The 17935-nt window shown below is 37.4% G+C and overlaps 1 protein-coding gene across 4 annotated transcripts; it reads left to right on the forward strand.

Moving 5' to 3' along the window:
* Positions 1–4650: 4650 nt before the first annotated feature.
* LOC121736380 (gelsolin-like) lies at positions 4651–17174 on the forward strand. Of its 4 annotated transcripts, none has more exons than XM_042127545.1 (11): positions 4651–4725; positions 10305–10373; positions 12503–12577; positions 12960–13146; positions 13622–13737; positions 14162–14339; positions 14780–14889; positions 15695–15811; positions 16364–16429; positions 16656–16718; positions 17003–17174. In XM_042127545.1, the coding sequence occupies exons 2-11, from the start codon at positions 10308–10310 to the stop codon at positions 17072–17074; spliced, it is 1050 nt and encodes a 349-aa protein (XP_041983479.1). In that variant the 5' UTR covers positions 4651–4725; positions 10305–10307; the 3' UTR covers positions 17075–17174. The 4 variants fall into 4 exon arrangements, with proteins under 4 accessions (XP_041983479.1, XP_041983478.1, XP_041983481.1 ...); XM_042127544.1 differs by having other exon boundaries at positions 4664–4723; positions 10289–10373; XM_042127547.1 differs by having other exon boundaries at positions 4666–4723; positions 10289–10373; positions 14780–14880; positions 17003–17173.
* Positions 17175–17935: the final 761 nt, after the last annotated feature.

Below are 17935 nucleotides of genomic sequence, written 5' to 3' on the forward strand. Positions count from 1 at the left end.
TAGAAGGGAGTGGGGACATAGGCTGCTTTCTATCGAGCGAAAGTAATACTATGCACACCTTGTTCCATAGAGTTTTCGAGAGTTTCCTTAAAAACACAACATTGCTCATATTATTCTCCACAACTATGGTCAAAACCACGAAGCGAACAGACAGACTAAAGGTATGCCGTATGTAGTATTATGACTATGGCTTCGTGGTTTTGACCGTTAGGTAGTACTTGAAGAAGGTAAGTACGTCATAACTTTACTTTAGTCATTCTATATTAACTGGTATGTCTTATGCGGCAGAGACGTTAGGAATTACCTGTAACGTATACAACGGTTGAGTCACTGCTACAGTCTTATTGGGTGTAAAAACCCAGTCTTTTCCGCTAAACTTTGTCCTTGCAAAGTCTTTACTGTTTTAGTTTTTGTCTGTCTTTTTGAAAGTCGTTTTAAAATACTAAGGGTATGTTTCACCACTTACTGATAAATGCCGGATAGGCTATCCACTACTAATCCGACAGGTAGATTATGGATTATCTGTCAGATAACTTGTGGATAGCCTATCCGGCACATATCAAGCAGTGGTGAAACAGGTCCTAAGAAATGTACTCGGGATTTGCGCCAAAACTCGTTTATCGTGCGGAAGTTGTACTTAGGTACATTTTTCCACCACAAAAATTATCATAACACCTTTTAAATAGCCTATAGGTATTATGATAATTTTTGTGATGGAAAAATGTACATCTAATGTCCTTTCCCGGGACATCAAGTATCTGCATCTCTCACAAAAATTAAATCGGTTCAGCAGTTTAAGAGGAGTCCACACCGCCGTTTTTCCATACAAACGCTGTCCTCTGTTTCCTCCCTGGATAATGCCGGTAGAATTATGATTTTTTTCCTGAATATCTATGGCCACTATTAGCATGTCCCTATGTTTTCTTTTTTTTCATAATTTTATTATTAAAAAAGATAAGAACGTCCAAAAACTCAAAAAAATGGCAAGATTTTCCTCTGTGTTCAAACACCCAGAAAACAGAACTGGCTAAAATATACAAAAAAATAAATAAAACATAGGAACATAGCTCAAGCCTTGCTTTAATTCTTAATGAAAAAAGTACTTAAATCGGTTAAGTTTTGGAGAAGGAATCAGCGGACAACGAATCGAAGATTTTCTGTTCTTTTATCAGAACTTTTGTCGTGTTGTCTCTATCGCGCTCTGCGGTGGGAGACTTGAGATTGGTGAGACAGCAATACATTTTCAAATACCTATTTTCAATTTCTCTCGCCCCTGGTGTATCCTCTTAAGCGTCAAGTGGTATCAGACAGACACTTTCGTCTTTCGCATTTAAAAGTTTAAGTATTAGACCCCGACTTCCCCCACAACTTAATGCCCTCTTATCCATCTGCTAAGTACTCACATACGGTTTTGCTCGATAGTTTTACTCCAAATCGAGTAATAATTACTGTGTGGACCGCAAAACTGACAGCTCGAAGGCTCGCATCGAGCCGGCTCGATGGAATTAAATATATCATTTACTTAGAGTAAAACTATCGAGCAGTGCTGAATGTGTGGACGAAAGCCCAAACCGTGGTTTTCACTCTACGTGATTGCTCGATCGAGCAAAACCGTATATGAGTACTTAGCATATTTAGTGTTTCTCGGAGTTCGAAGCGTATAATCTATACTTAAAAAATTACATGTCATCATCGCTGAGCAAAAACTGTAAAAGTTACAGCCACGAAAATTGGTGAGTAGGGTTGTTTTATTAAGTAGACACCCACTAAGGAAGGAATTTTGAAAATTTTACCCCAAAGGGGGTGAAATAAGGGTTAAAAGTCTTAATGAAAGTCCGTCATTTCTTGAGTTAGAAACATGAAACTTTATTTTTGGGTTACTGATTAAAAATGAATGGATACGTATTTAAGTGTTTTTGGAAATTCTACCCCCAAGGGGGTGAAATTCGGGTTGAAAGTTTGAATGAAACTCCGTTATTTCTTGAGTTAGAAACATGAAATTTTATGTTTGGGTTAATTAAAAATGATTGGATACGTGTTTAAGCGTTTCTGAAAATTCTACCACCAAGGGGGTGAAATAGGGGTTGAAAGTTTAAATGAAAGTCCGTCATTTCTTGAGTTAGAAACATGAAACTTTATTTTTGTGCTACTGATTAAAAATGAATGGATACGTATTTAAGTGCTTCTGGTAATTCTACCCCCAAGGGGGTGAAATTGGGGTAGAAAGTTTCAATGAAAGTCCGTCATTTCTTGAGTTAGAAACATGAAAGTTTATTGACGTTTACGTTTGACGTTTGCTTAAATAGGGTCCGTTTTTACCCTTTGTATAAGGAACCACAAAAACAAAAAGGAGAAAAATATCCATCTTTGTTATTATACTATGTTAACGCGGATGAAGTCGCGGGCAACAGCTAGTATTTTATATTGTACTTACTACTTATTGATTATTATTTTCATTTATTATTTTAACGATATACTATTACTAATTATTGTTATTATTATACAAAGTAACTATGATAAAACACTAATAGCTTATTAAAAATATCAGGTGGGCACTGCGCCATAAAACTAATTATCTAAGTACTAAATTAATAGTTGTTAGTTGTAGAGCTGTTGTTACGCTAATATTACGATAAGCTTTTTTCCAACCGGTTAGGGCTCCCAATGTGATCTAATTCAGTCCCGCTAAAAATAGAATCAAATTCGACTCAGGTATTTTTGTCGACTTTCAAAAACAAGATAACTCACTACGACGCGGTCGTAAATTGTTGCGCGCGTCGCAACTCGCGTGGTTATAATCTGAACTCTGAAGAAATAAAGACGTGAACACATACTATATGTATAGTATATTATACTAAATAGAAAGTGCGGGGTAACCATACATTTCACGGGAATAAAGAGTACTGAGTAGCCAATATCCTTCCCCAGGGCCCCCGTAAGGGCTACTGGCGCCTGTGTGCAAAAAAATTATTTTGGCGCCCTTTTTAGGCAAATTTTTTGGGTCCTTGGTTTTGGCGCCCCTAAAATGGCGATTTGGCGCCCCTAGAGGATGGCGCCCGTGTGCATTGCACACATTGCACATATGGTAGCGGGGGCCCTGTCCTTCCCGTTTTAAATTAAAAATTTATTTGTACTATTGTTCATAGAGTCATAAAAGATTTTATTTGTTACGTAGTTTATATCCCTTTGATTTTATTGCGGAAAAAAATACGCGTACGTGTGCGGATAAAAAAAATTGGCTGGTCCAGTGGTTCCCAAACTTATTCTACTCTGGGCCCACTTTTGACATTTTACTATTTCTGACCCCCTGTATGTTTACTGCTATCTTTCACAAAAAATAAAATTATTAAAACCCAGATTCTAGTTAAATAAACAAAACTTATTACAGGCCAAGAGTCGAAGTTGCGATTTTTACGCGATAACCAATGAAGCCTCAATGTTTGTATGTTAATTATGATAACAGCCTCATGTTTGGCGAAGCGCGACTTGCGGAGATTCGCCGACATGCTGCAGTTACACGCGGGGACTGGACATCGGATGTAACGACCGAAACTGGATTAACGAAGGTGAAGGTCGTGCTGCGGTTAAAGTAAATCAGGCATTTTGCGAAATGAGAATATTTTGTTATAAGAAAATTATTATCTACGACCTAGTTAAAACATGATCGTGGATTCCTGGAAATCAATTGTTTTCGCGGTCGAATTCGACCGCTTGGGAGTTGAAGCATATATTTTGTTCCAGCGTTTGAGAGTTGATGTCGAATTTGTGCAGTTAAAATATTTTGTAATTTATTAAACATTATTTCCAGAAAAATTTGAACTTCAAATAACTATTTAAGCCTCAGGTCTCGCCCTTTTCATGAGTCGATTAAACGAATAAATTTTTTCTTTATGATGGGAACGTCTTTACAAGCAGTCGCCTTTACTTTCAGAACAAGGTCAATTGCAAGGACGTTACTATGGATTACCTAAATGTTCGGTCAGATGTAACGTAATACATAGAATCTCATTTTGATTGATATAACAATGACCGTGAATAATGTGTTGCGGCTAAACATACAATGCCAGCACTTGAATAAGTGTACATTGTTTCCCAAAATAAAGTGTTTTCGTTTTCATAGTTTTATTTTTGTTTTGTTTAATAAGTTATGTCCTGCATCCATACTAATAACAGTGTATTTTTATTCATCTAGTCCCGCATCAAGTAACTGGCTCTAGCTACTGTATCACAGCATCAATGTGAACCAGGCTCTAACTTTACTAACGGACGTCTACATTATCACACCCGTGAAGGTTTGAGGCAAATTCAAAGGTAAATATTAATTAAAGGAAAACATGGTGAGTAGACATGTCTGTAGTACTTTTATTCTTTTAGTCGTTTTATCCGTAAAGTACAGATATGAGACTACAAGTATTTTGTTATTTACTTAGTCGAATTTTTAATATCACCACCATATAATAAATATGATGTAATTATTTACAGGAAATCTAAATTATGTGTCAAGGATAACCATTGTTACAAATCTCCCACAAACTTTTTACCTTCTTCGAAATCTACAGCAAATTTGTCATGGACATAAGTAGAGGCAAAATAACTAAAGTAGTGTTGAATATTTTCACATCTACTAGGCATGTTTACGATCTCTCGATTTCGCACAGTGCCTGCGACATACACAGTGAATCAGACTCAGTTGTTGTTTCGAGCTCTGTTTGAAGAGACGCGAATGTGAGTTTATATTTTTATTGTTGTTTCTATTTGAAAACAAACGGTTACTTAAAACAATATTATCTTTGAAGAGTATCTTAGGATGATTGTTCAATTGATAAAAGTTTTTGTATTATGTTTTTTTATAATTGAATATTAAGTACTTTTTTGAGGATAAACATAATTTAATAGGACTTATATACAGTATACTTAATTATTTCTTGTATGGTAACGATCGATTTTATTACTTTTACCACACTTTCAACTGTCGAGGATCAATTGCATGGCAATAGTAGCAAAATTACTAAATAATTGTTTTTAATTTATCCAGAACAAGGATAAAATATTTCTTAACGATAAAATTATTTATATTAAGTTTAATTATTTTTTATAATAGTAGGTTATATGGTATGGTATGTCATTATGACAAAGCAGGAAACTTGTTAACTTTCATATAATATGTAATTAAAACAATTAAAAATAATATTATAATGTTGTCTGCGACTGCGGCAATGTAATGTGAAACATTAAAGTATCGGCATGGCGCCGGCTGAAATGAGGCACATAATATTTGACGTGGGAGAGCCATGCTTCGGCACGAATGGGCCGGCTCGACCGGAGAAATACCACGGGCTCACAGAAAACCGGCGTGAAACAGCGCTTGCGCGAGAGAGAGAGTGAGTTTACCGGAGGCCCAATCCCCTACCCTTTTCCCTTCCCTCCCCTCCCCTATTACCTCTTAAAAGGCCGGCAACGCACCTGCAGCTCTTCTGATGCTGCGAGTGTCCATGGGCATGGGCGTACCGAGGGGGGGGGGGGGGGCAGGGGGGGGGGCAGCCGCCCCCCCCTGGATCATGTTGACGTCCCTACTAAGTATATTATCTAGTACTTTCATCTATAAAAATAACGAATTTTTTTCCATTAATTGTTTGCAATACAACTAAAAATTATTAATTTTTTATTCTTTGTAAACACCTAGCTTATAAAAAATCTGATTTGCCCCCCCCTGGCCCAGAACCTGGGTACGCCCTGGGTATGTCCATGGGCGACGGAAGTTGCTTTCCATCAGGTGACCCGTTTGCTCGTTTGCCCCCTTATTTTATATAAAAAAGAAATATTAATTTATCTTACAATTTTATTGCAATACTAGAAAATGCCCAGTTTCGACAGCGATCCGTACGTTTTGCAGTTAAAAAATCTGAGTCTTTTCCTGGGACACTACCTTACTATCAAGTATCATCACCATACGAAATTAGATTTAAATCGATTCACTTTTGTTTTAGAAAAAATTATCATCATCATAGTTAGTTAGGTACCTGCTTATTCTATGCAAAAACACAATCAGTAATAATTTTTCAGGGCACTCGTACCCCCTCTGTAAACAGTTATTGTGAAACTACTCACATCAGGCGTTTTGACTGCTCGTTTCCTCCTAATTTAACTGTGATAGTTGCTATGCCGGATACTGTTATCTCTATGTCCACACGAGGATTATTATGTGCTTAAATTGTCTCCTAACGTTGCCCATGACTTCGTACATATACAATAGAAAATTCCAGAGTATCATACATGTTGCTGCGATGAAAAGTAGCCTATATCGTACCCAGTAGTCTATGCTGCCTGTGCTAAATTGCATGAAAATCAATTCAGTAGTTTTGTGAGAACCATCGTGTTGCTGTAATGAAAAGTAGCCTATGTCCTTTCCAGGAATATACTCTATATTTCTGCCAAATTGCGTAACAATGTTTGCATTGAATAAGCTCCAAAATTACGGGATAATTTTGGAGCTTATTCAATGCAAACAAACAAATTGTTTGTCTTTATGATATACGTTACTCCTACTAAACCATGTACGAGCTGTCTAAAATATCGCAGAGTCGAAAATCTTTGATCAATAATAACAGGATTGAGTGCAAAGTGCAAACAGATTCAGATTCGCATGCCAAATGTTCCTATCACTGTAAATGCGAGATTTCATGAGGATTTGTAACTCTTAAGACCTCAATCTTAGGTTTAGCCTAAGCCTAACAGAAAGGATATAGTAACACACATCTCAAGTGTATCTTATTTCGTAACATGTCGAGTACATTTTATGCAACAACTAGTAGATAAAAGTCGTAAGCAGTGCCTATATAAATACTGAAAATTTTAAACATTACCCATACCTAGGTCAAATTCAGTTCATCGGTTTAGAAAAACGCAGACAGACAGACATGTACCATAGAGGAAATTGATTTCTAGGCAGTTTACAGATCAACGTCATTTGGTCGGATCGTGTCAATTTAATGTTAATACTTAATTGTGATCTGTCGGCTGGGTTTGACGTAACGCGACCAAACTACATAGGTCCCCCATCTGCTTAGGAATCAACATCCTCGATGGTACATGTCTTACATAAAACTTGTAAGTTATAATACTAGTTTTTGTCTTAATCTCAAAGTGTCTTAAGTAGAGAATAGAGAACTGCGGAACCCTACCCGGCACCCGCCTAGCACTCTCACTTGGCAATGATGTCACTCTGCCAAGCCCCTATCTAATGTTTGCCAAAACTGGGGGATGTCTGCCATAGCCTTGTGTCTATCGATCGAGGGAAAGTAGAACGGTGACGTCAGCCCTCATGGGCATTAAAGGACAAGTCAATATCTAATAATGTTCAAATATCATGCCCTTCTTTCATAAACCGATTAGAGAAATAACATATTAAACCCAGCACAAGGTTTAAGGGTCCGCACTACCTCGAATAAGCGCCACCTATAATTTAATTCTATTTCTAGAAATTCAGACCGAATTAAAAAATTCAAGTTATAAGCACCACATTTATTACATGTATACAGTACATACTAGTTACATGTTCTTTAATTTTTCTGTTATTACTATTATTTCTATAATTATATAAGGAATATTAAAATTACTGCAGACTTTTAGTCAGCCGATAGTTTGATCGAAAGCTTCAGTACGAAGATGTATACAGGGTGTAACAAAACCAAGTGATAATAATTTAGGGTGTGTACGTGTTCCTTGTAGAGAGTTCACTGTGATAGTAGCAGCGCTGAAAGACTAAAGATTTTTTTTTCACTTTTGTATGGGCAAGCGCCCCAGCGTCACGAGTTTCCCCCATACAAAAGTGAAAAAAAATGTTAGCCTTTCAGCGCTGCTACTTTCACAGTGAACTCTCTAGTCTCTACACGGAACACATACACACAATCATGTATTATACGTGGGAGAGCCATGCTTCGGCACGAATGGGCCGGCTCGACCGGAGAAATACCACGTTCTCACAGAAGACCGGCGTGAAACAGCGCTTACGCTGTATTTCGCCGAGTGAGTGAGTTTACCGGAGGCCCAATCCCCTACCCTATTCCCTTCCCTACCCTCCCCTATTTACCCTATTCCCTCTTAAAAGGCCGGCAACGCACCTGCAGCTCTTCTGATGCTGCGAGTGTCCATGGGCGACGGAAGTTGCTTTCCATCAAGTGACCCGTTTGCTCGTTTGCCCCCTTATTTCATAAAAAAAAAAGGTGCGCACACTGAACGATTTCTATCGGCCGATAATAATATACTTACTGAAACCTCAATTTGGTCAAACTATCGGCCGACTAAAAGTCTGTAGAGTACGAGGGCTCTTAAAGTAAGTAAGTACAAGTACTTACTTTTATTTCTTTTCTATGCAGTGTAATTTAAAACACAGTAAAATTCGTGAGAAAAACATCTTGGGCGGAAACACAGTGCATCACATGTTTGTGATTGCCAAGATCAGTCTTTTTCAAACTTTATTATTATGGGACCCCCAAGAGTTAATTATAAATAAATATTACGAAATACCTCTACCCGGTGTTTTCATATACTACATATACTACTATTCAATATTTTCGTTTCTTTTCGTTGTTTCCATTCCGTTTTTTTCTTTGCTAAAATACTTTTTACAGGAAATGATACCGAAATTGGGACGAAAATGTGCAAAACATGTTGATTAGGGCTATAGGGCTCACTAAGTAACAAAAAATCTCAGGGGGTCATGGCACGACCGTCATGCCCGTCATGGCCTACACTTTGGAAAACACTGGCCAAGACTAATTAGGATCAGATGTTTGCAATTCAAACACATGACTGTTGTTAATGCTAAATGCACTAATGAACAAAACATCCGTCAATCTCAGCTAAGATTAGTCATGCTTTGGCACGAATGAGCCGGCAGAAAACACAATCTGAACGTACAGAATGTCTCACGAGTGGTGGAGTACCTGCTAAGTAGAGTACCAAATACCAATATAACTACAAAGATGCTATCTAGATAGACCAAGAACACAGGCAAAGGCATTTTTGTTATAGGTAGAGCCGATGTTAACATCGGCTTAAGCCTATTCCTAAACGAAACGTATTTTCTCCGCTGTTAATTATCGCAAAAAATCTGTTTTCCAGTCTCACAAAACGAGGGATGTTAGATACAATTATTTTCGCTTCTCGTAAAAAACATTAAACAACATTCTATATAATCGTGCGTGAACAGTGTGTAGGTGCCAAGATCTCTGTAAGATAGCACCGGACGCTCGTAAATGTCTGTAAATACACGAACAGACTCAGTTACTGTCACTGTAACTATTTCAGTTAGTCAATTATCGGAAACATTGAACTATTTAGGTGTTTGGAGTTGGAGTACTATAATTATGATGTTTTTCCGCTCTATTTACTCTGATTTGTTGCCTTTTGAATCTATTAGGGTGAAGTCAAACGAGCGTAATTTGTGAGTTGAGTCGCAGAATTTCGACTGGAAAAAATTCGGCTGCATTCAGTTCCATACAAAAGTCTTGTTTGATTCACACGAGCGTAATTTTGTGTCATGATTTGTATGAAAAGATATTTACGCGGCAGAAAATAGAAATTCTGCGACTCACGGCACGACTCACAAAATTACGCTCGTTTGGCTTCACCCTTATGGTAATAAAAGCAAACTTTCTCTTAGCCACTTTACCGATTTTAAGTTTAATTTTTTTCTGGGGATGCTTTGAATCCCGGAAGAAGAATAATAATAATAATATAATTTCTAAGGATAGCCTGTAATATTAATTGTCCCGGAAAAATGTACGATTCCCCTGCGATAAATGAATTTGACGCAACGAAGTTGCGGCCTGCGGGTAATAACTGGTACCTAATTATACAGTTAGGTTCTAGTCAACTGTAATACCTAACTTATCTAGGTTTCTAGGATCTAGATATTATGATCAGTATTGCAGTGAAGTACTTATGTTTACGATAAGCTATCAGCTCTCAGTAGTTTATGGAGTATTTTTATAATTAACTAACTATAATAATTAATTAATTAACTATAACTATTAATTAACAAGGTCACTAATACTCGTGATCATCATCATCTTTAGAGTAAAAAAGATTGATAGGTACATTTAGTAATATTACCTATAAAACAACACCTAACCTAACCTTGATATTATAAAAAATATTTAAGTAAAATATAAATACAGCATAATAAAAGAGATTATGAAATAGGACTAGTGAAAAAAGAGCTCACATTAAAGTTTATCTCGATACCTAGAGTACCTAGTACCGACTACCGACCTATAAAATGTATGTGTCGACTTTTTCAGACAATGCCAGTACACCCAGCGTTCGCGAACTCCGGCAAGAAGGCGGGACTCGAGGTGTGGAGGATAGAGGTAAATAATAATTAATAATATTATCAGAGTACAATCAATTGGTACAACTAATATAATACATATATTCTGTGGTACAATTATTATATTATAAGGTAATTGCGCCAAAATTCGTTTATCGCACGAGATTAGGTATTAAGTACCTATATTATTTATAATAATAATATGAATATGGATATTTGCTTAGCTTATCGGCGATACCTACAATAAAGTTCGACACACCATAGCAACAATAATAATAATAATACTTTTCAGTTTACTTAGCTAGGAAGTATTTAGATATTGACTGTGGTTTTAATTAGGTATTATGGCATCTTGAACGCCTCCGTGGTCTAGTGGTTAGAGCGTCGCTCTCGACTCCGGAGGTCGTGGGTTCGAATCCCGCGTTGGAAACATCTTATTTCCAAGTTTGGTTAGGACAATGCAGGCTGATCACCTGATTGTCTGACAAGTAAGATGATCCATGCGTCGGATGGGCATGTAAAAAGTCGGTCCTGCGCCTGATCTCTCGCCAGTCGTGTCGGTCTTCCGTCCCACTGGGTTATGAGAGTAAAGGAATAGAGAGTGCTCTTGTGTACTGCGCACACACTTGGGCACTATAAAATTACTCCTGCGTACCTGGTCTGGTTTCAATGAAACCGGCCACCGTCACCGAAACCGGTGTGGGGAGTATTATTATTATTATTATTATGGCATCTTTAATCTTATACCGTTAAAATTCGTTTGCAAAATCTAGTTTTTATTATTCATAGGCAAAATCAGAAACACTAATTGGTGCCTGATATAAGAATCGATAGTATGATCTAAAAGGGGTCTCTAAAATGTTGGGAAACACTGATACAAACAGGATTTGCTAGTGGTTAAATAGAAAAGTGTTTTTCGTGATCAAAATTTAAATTACATCAGATACATAAATAAAACTATTTTAAATGTGGATGCAATTTAAATTTAGAACACCAAAAACACTTTTCTTTAACCACTAACGCATCCTGTTTGTATCAGTGTTTTCCAATATTTTTAGAGACCCCTTTTAGATTATGCTATCGATTCTTTTTTTTTTAATAGTGAAGTGATTTAAATAATTTTTAAATGTTCTGACCAGATAATAGAATAGCAAACATTTTCATTCCTGTTTTTATTACCAGTTTTACATGTTTCATACAAAAATAATTTTATGTGCCTCTGAATAATGATGTGCAGTGCACAAGAAAGTTTAGTATCTCGTAAAATGTAGACATTCTCTCGATATAAAAGTACAAGCCGAAATAGATCGAATATTTTATAGCCCACTTTGAAAATTCGAACAAACTGTTGAAAACTGTTGCAAATATTTATGGATTAACACTTTATTCTATATACTTTAATCTGAGATAATCTACTAGATAGTTGTTATAACGACGAGAGATTTGTTTGTTTAATTTAATATTTTCTATTCAGAAGTAGACTACGAAGATCTTCGGTAGAAATTTTTTATCGAGGCCAAAACATGACATCCTGTGAGATTCTTTTTTTTAAGGCACAACTTTTTTCAGTAAATAGCTTTCACGTTTATGCAAATAATAATTCAGTGTGCAGCAGCGGCAGGCCACCACCACAACCAATTGGACCATTAAATATATATTTTTAATTTCGTTACAAACGAACAACAATAATTTATATTTGCAATTTACTAAAGATTTTCTACATTACAAAATATTATAATCTTAAATCATTAATTTAATATGATAGGACATAGGTAGATAAAGGAGGAGGACAATATTTCTCTTGAAATTTTGCACTTGTGCCAGGTTTATTTCGATCACATTTTGGCGGGAACAAATGGGACGTTTCAATTTTTTTTTTGATTTGGCAATAACGCGTTAGCAACAAAAAATATTAAAAGACTTTATTTCACCGTGTTTATAAAAACTCACTTACGCCAGTACATTAAAGCTTAAAATATTAAGAAAAAATATATTTTCTCTTCTTTAATATGTGCTATATGCATTGTGCACACCATAATAATATGAAAGGGGAAATTTGATACTTTGAGAAACAATAATATTACTTATTAGTAATAACGTAAATCGACACAAGTGTAAGGAATATTTTTTACAGTAGAGTTGAGTCTGTCAAATTTATTTTCATTTCAGGATTTTGAACCAGTCCCGGTGCCTAAGAACCAATATGGCAACTTCTACTGCGGCGACTCCTACATTGTGCTGAAGGTAAGACTATAAAAAATATTCCTAATTCAGAGTAAATACATACGAGGCACAAAGTGCGGGAGGGGGTCTTAAATCTGGGGGTCACAAACATGAAACCCCTATAAAAATTTACTATGAGCAATACAATTAGGTTTTTTATTTCGATTTATTTGTTTATTGATTCATTTGTTGAATATTAATAAAATATGTTTAATAAAACATATATTAATGTTAAGCAATCCTCAAATTATAATTACATATTTTTTTTAAAGTTATCACGAGACTCGAGGGATCTCAAAACATCATTTTGGAACGCCCAAAGAAACAAACTACATGTAACACGAGTAAATGTACAATTCTCCCCAATAATCAATTAGTAATTTCAACTTACTTCCCATTCCAGACCACCGGCTCCCAATCTCTGAGCTGGGACATCCACTTCTGGCTGGGAGACCGGACCAGCCAGGACGAGGCCGGAGCGGCCGCCATACTCGCCGTCAACCTCGATGATGAGCAGTTCCACGGCCTGGCCGTCCAGCACCGGGAGACGCAGGGACACGAGTCCAAGCAGTTCCTGAGTCTGTTCGAAAGTGAGTAAAAGTTTCTAGGAAAGTTTCTTTTAGCAGAAATTCCGTAAAATCATTCGTATGTAAGCTAGTGGAGCGATTCTCAAAGTGATCTCAAGAAACCTACGGTTCCATGATGTGGTCTTATAGTCACCCAGCCCGGACTACGATTTAATTGAAACAAATTTTTTGGAGTTACACGAAATGAAGGCTTCTTCCTAATTAGGGGGTTAACTGTCTAAAAAGTTTGAGAATCACTGCGTTTCTGTATTGTAGTGTGTATAATATATTTTCTAATATTATATACTAAATGCGCTTTGATTTTTCAAATAATTCTCAGATGTTGTACCTACTATCAGAGAAGTTGATTCATAGGCAGATGGCGGACCTGCGTAATTTGGTCGCGTTACGTAGTTCCGTCATCTGCCTATGAATTAACTTCTCTGATAGTACATAGGTAGGTACTTTGGATATTAAATGATACATGTGTGGTCTTCAGCGCTGCGGTACCTGGATGGCGGGCACGCGTCGGGCTTCAACCACGTGACCATCAATGCCGGCGCCGACAAACGCCTCTTCCAGATCAAGGGCAAGAGGCACGTCCGCGTCAAACAGGTACACCTATGTAAACCTAATTGGCTGAATATCAGGCCTTCTCTTTCATTAATATGAAACTCGACGGAGAAAACTTACAGGACATCGTGGATATTTTAGCTTGTTGATGACATCGTCATAAAGGTGTAAATACGATGAAGCGTAGCGGCCTCATGCAAAATGGTGCTTGTGAGAGCATGACGAGAGTTTGAAACTCCCACTACATTCACAGAAGAAGAAATACCTGCCTCTCAAGTCTCAACTATCAAGTGACATTTTACAACGTCCATATTTTGGTCCATATTGATTAATTGACTTTCCAAATTATTATACTTAAATTTAATAGGAACTCATTGGGCTGATGTCTTGTCTCCGCTTTCCAGGAGTAGTCAAGTCATCTATCACGTTTTTAGACTGATGATTCTAAATGATGATACTTCTCCAGGTGGAGGCATCCATCAACTCCATGAACAAGGGCGACTGCTTCGTGCTGGACGTGGGCGACTCCATCCTTCTGTACGTGGGCGAGAACTCGCAGGGCGCGGAGCGGCTGCGCGCCATCGCCGTTGCCAACTCCATTAGGGACCAGGACCATAATGGACGAGCTCAGGTTGACATTATTGGTGAGGAGATGCAGACTAAGGTCAAGTTTAAGTTTACTCAGCAGAATTGGAGGGAGTAATAAGGAACGTATAATAAGGTGACAACTGGCAGCACATGTCAGCAAATTTTAAGGTACACGTTTGGGAATGGCAATACTAGTTAGCACAATAATTGTAGCGTTCAATTCAATAACATGTCATCACCAGATCGCGATCTAAAATCGACCCATCTGATCAGTCTACTAATAGCGAGCCCTGCTCACTCCTCACCCCATCAAAGAAACCTGATAATCGAACATCGCACCTTTCAGCAGCTGAGCACAGATCTCAGCATAAATGGAAGAGCCATCTATCCTGAGATTGATAGGCTAGCTTGACCAAGCCAGCTCCAAGCAATTTTCGAAAAATGCCTGCTTCATGTTTTACCAATAACCTTTTGTTAATTCTTGAAATGTTTCCAGACCCGTACTCGAGCGAGAGCGACGTGAGCCTGTTCTTCACGGCACTGGGATCCGGCGACCGCGACTCCGTGCCCGACGCCGAGGCCGGCGGCGACGATGAGGTAGACGAGGTTCTCGCTTCATGCTTACATAATAATAACCAGTACAGGTTCCCAAACTCATTTCCTCCGTAGACATCAAGCCAACATTTTAGTTCTTTACTGCGAATCGATTTTACAAAATTAATTTTAATGCACCCCCGCTTATGATTGTGGACCCCTCGTGGTCCATCTGGACCACTTTGGGAATTATAATGATCTAGTACGATGAGTGATGGATGACAAACTTGCACGTAATAGTACAAACTAAGTTTTCTCCCACATCTCTGTTTCTCGATAATATACGTTTGTGTTGAAAATATTAATAAAATGTTTTTTGCATATGTTTATTTTAATCCAGAGCTTAAGCAACAGCCATACCAAGTTTCATCCAAAAGCTTAGTACTTTTTTTGCATGACCTAGTAATACAAACAACATTTTATCCTCATCAAACTTCCATCTTTAAAAAATGCATGATGGTATAGGATATAGATAATAGGATAACATTGAAGCGTTATTATTGCTCAGTTTCTAAGGTTTTTGTCGTGAGTTTATCTATAATACAATGTTGCTGATTGGTCGATTTTTTACGCTAGACGTTCAAAAGCGCTAAATCCGGCCCTAACACGTAGTCAGGGCTGGATTTATATTTATTAAATATTATAAGTACAGGCAACTTTAATTTTGCCGCCCTATGTACGAACTCTGCCGCCATCCTAGAACGCCGCCTCTGCCCCTAGGACGCCATGGGACGCCCATATGCCATGGCCTATACTGCCTCTACAATATACATAAATCCAGCGCTGCATATAGTCCTCATTTATCGTACTTTTCCAGGACTTTGAGCGCGGAGCTACCAAGGAGGTGCACCTGAACGAGATCTCCGACAGCACCGGACACATGCAGGTCAAGAAATTGACGCCGCCCTACACGCAGGAACAACTCGACTCCAAGGTATTGCGCACGCACGTGGGCACTATAACCTTTGTAACTGGCCTGTAATAAACCATCTTCACCATATAAAACAATCAAAAATGCCTTAAAACGACGCCTTAGCTAGCACTTCTGTATGATTGCTACACATTTACAGGAGATTTTATTTTTAAATACCAAAACGTAAAATTTGCAATATCTCGAAGATAATAAAATATCTAATTACAATTCACCTTGTAGACTTCCAAAATCATCAGTACTATCTTTCGGTTTCACTGCAAGCTGTTATTTGGTTTGAAGTGCGTCATTTAACCCTCCACAAAAAGAGGGGTGATATAAGTTTGACGTGTCTGTCTGTCTGTGTGTGCGTCTGTCCGTAACGTCGTAGCATCCAAACGGGTCAGCCGATTTTGATCTAGATTTTTTTTGAAAGCTGACATTATCGAGCGTGTTGTTAGCTATAGTTAATCATCATCAACCCGCTCAGTGCTGAAAATTTAGAGATCTACTTACAATTTTTGAATCAGGGGTTGTTTTCAATTTTTTTTATTATTTAACGTTATTGATTTTCAGGAATGCTACATCTTGGACACGGGCAGCAGTCTGTACGTGTGGATCGGCAAACATTCCAATCAGAGGGTAAGTTCTATCAACCCATAAAAAACTTCGAAAAGTACTGTAGGTTTCCTAGGGGTTCTAAAAGTTACACATTTTGCTCGGTCGCTCCGTATCATATTATTTTATATTATGCCAAATGACACATAGCAAGCCTGTGGAATTCAAAGACTATGTAGTGGGATTATTCAATTCACTACAGCAAGAATAAAGCAATTTTTGTGATTAGTAATTTTAATATTTTTTTCAGGAGAAGGCTGAGGCGATTCAAAAAGCACAACAGTACCGGGAAGCCAACAACTATCCGTCATGGGTAAGTTTACGCCAGTGGTTCCCAAATTTTTTTAACGACGACCCCCTGCAATTATTTTTCTACCATATTAAACAAATGTGAAGATTAGATCGATGTTTACAACCATACAATACGACCAAGAACTTGTAGTGCCCACCAATCTTAGTTGGTGGGCCTTACAAGTTATAAAATGAACCCCTTAAATGCCTTCAAGGTGTCCGCAACAAAATGCAAGACATACGCCGCGCGCAGGTATAAAAAAAATTTTCTTATTCACTGTGATTTCACGTAAAATCTTTTTTTAGGTACACATCTCAAAGGTAGTGGAAGGCGCCGAACCAGCTGCTTTCAAACAGTACTTCGAGAATTGGAACTGAGAAGATCAGAAGACCGGTAGATCGGCACACAAGAACATACGGCATTTATATTTTACACTTTGTTATAGATTTATAAATGTAAGATTTAATATTTTATTCTCTAATTTATAATTATTGTACTTTATGTTTATAAATGTTTAAAAACATGTAAATATTTGTTCATTTAATCTTGTGTGCTTACCTTAATCAGTGTATATATTTATCATTAAAAATGATAGTTTCTTTCAACTATAAATACAATATTATGCTCTATTCTAAGAAAGGAAAATCTGCCACAGTAAACATAAAAACAATCACAAGAAAATATGTAGTAACGAGAAGCGATAACAATAACGTAGAACTCTAAACTAGATAAAAATAAAGAAGACTATTCCACAACATCTATATATATAAAACTCAAAGGTGACTGACTGACTGATTGACATAGTGATCTATCAACGCACAGCCCAAACCACTGGACGGATCGGGCTGAAATTTGACATGCAGGTAGATGTTATGACGTAGGCATCCGCTAAGAAAGGATTTTGATAAATTCCAACACCAAGGGGTTCAAATAGGGGATGAAAGTTTGTATATAATAATACGTCTTAACGCGAGCGAAGCCGCGGGCAATAGCTCGTATTATTACAAAATTATTACAGAACAATTTACTTTTGACATAATAGTGTAATTTTCTGCTGCGTCGCAATAGTCGTATAATAATTGATCTACTATTAATTATAATTATTGGCGTCTCAGCCGGTAAGCGCTAAACCAGCTGGTTTCAATGTTTTTTTAGATATACTTAGCAGAAAATATATGGCTAACTAAATGCTTATGGCCGCCACAGAATTTCTTTCCACGCAGTATAGTCCAAATGAA

Source organism: Aricia agestis, chromosome 19 (genome assembly GCF_905147365.1).
Source record: "Aricia agestis chromosome 19, ilAriAges1.1, whole genome shotgun sequence".
NCBI classification, from domain to species: Eukaryota; Metazoa; Arthropoda; class Insecta; order Lepidoptera; family Lycaenidae; genus Aricia; species Aricia agestis.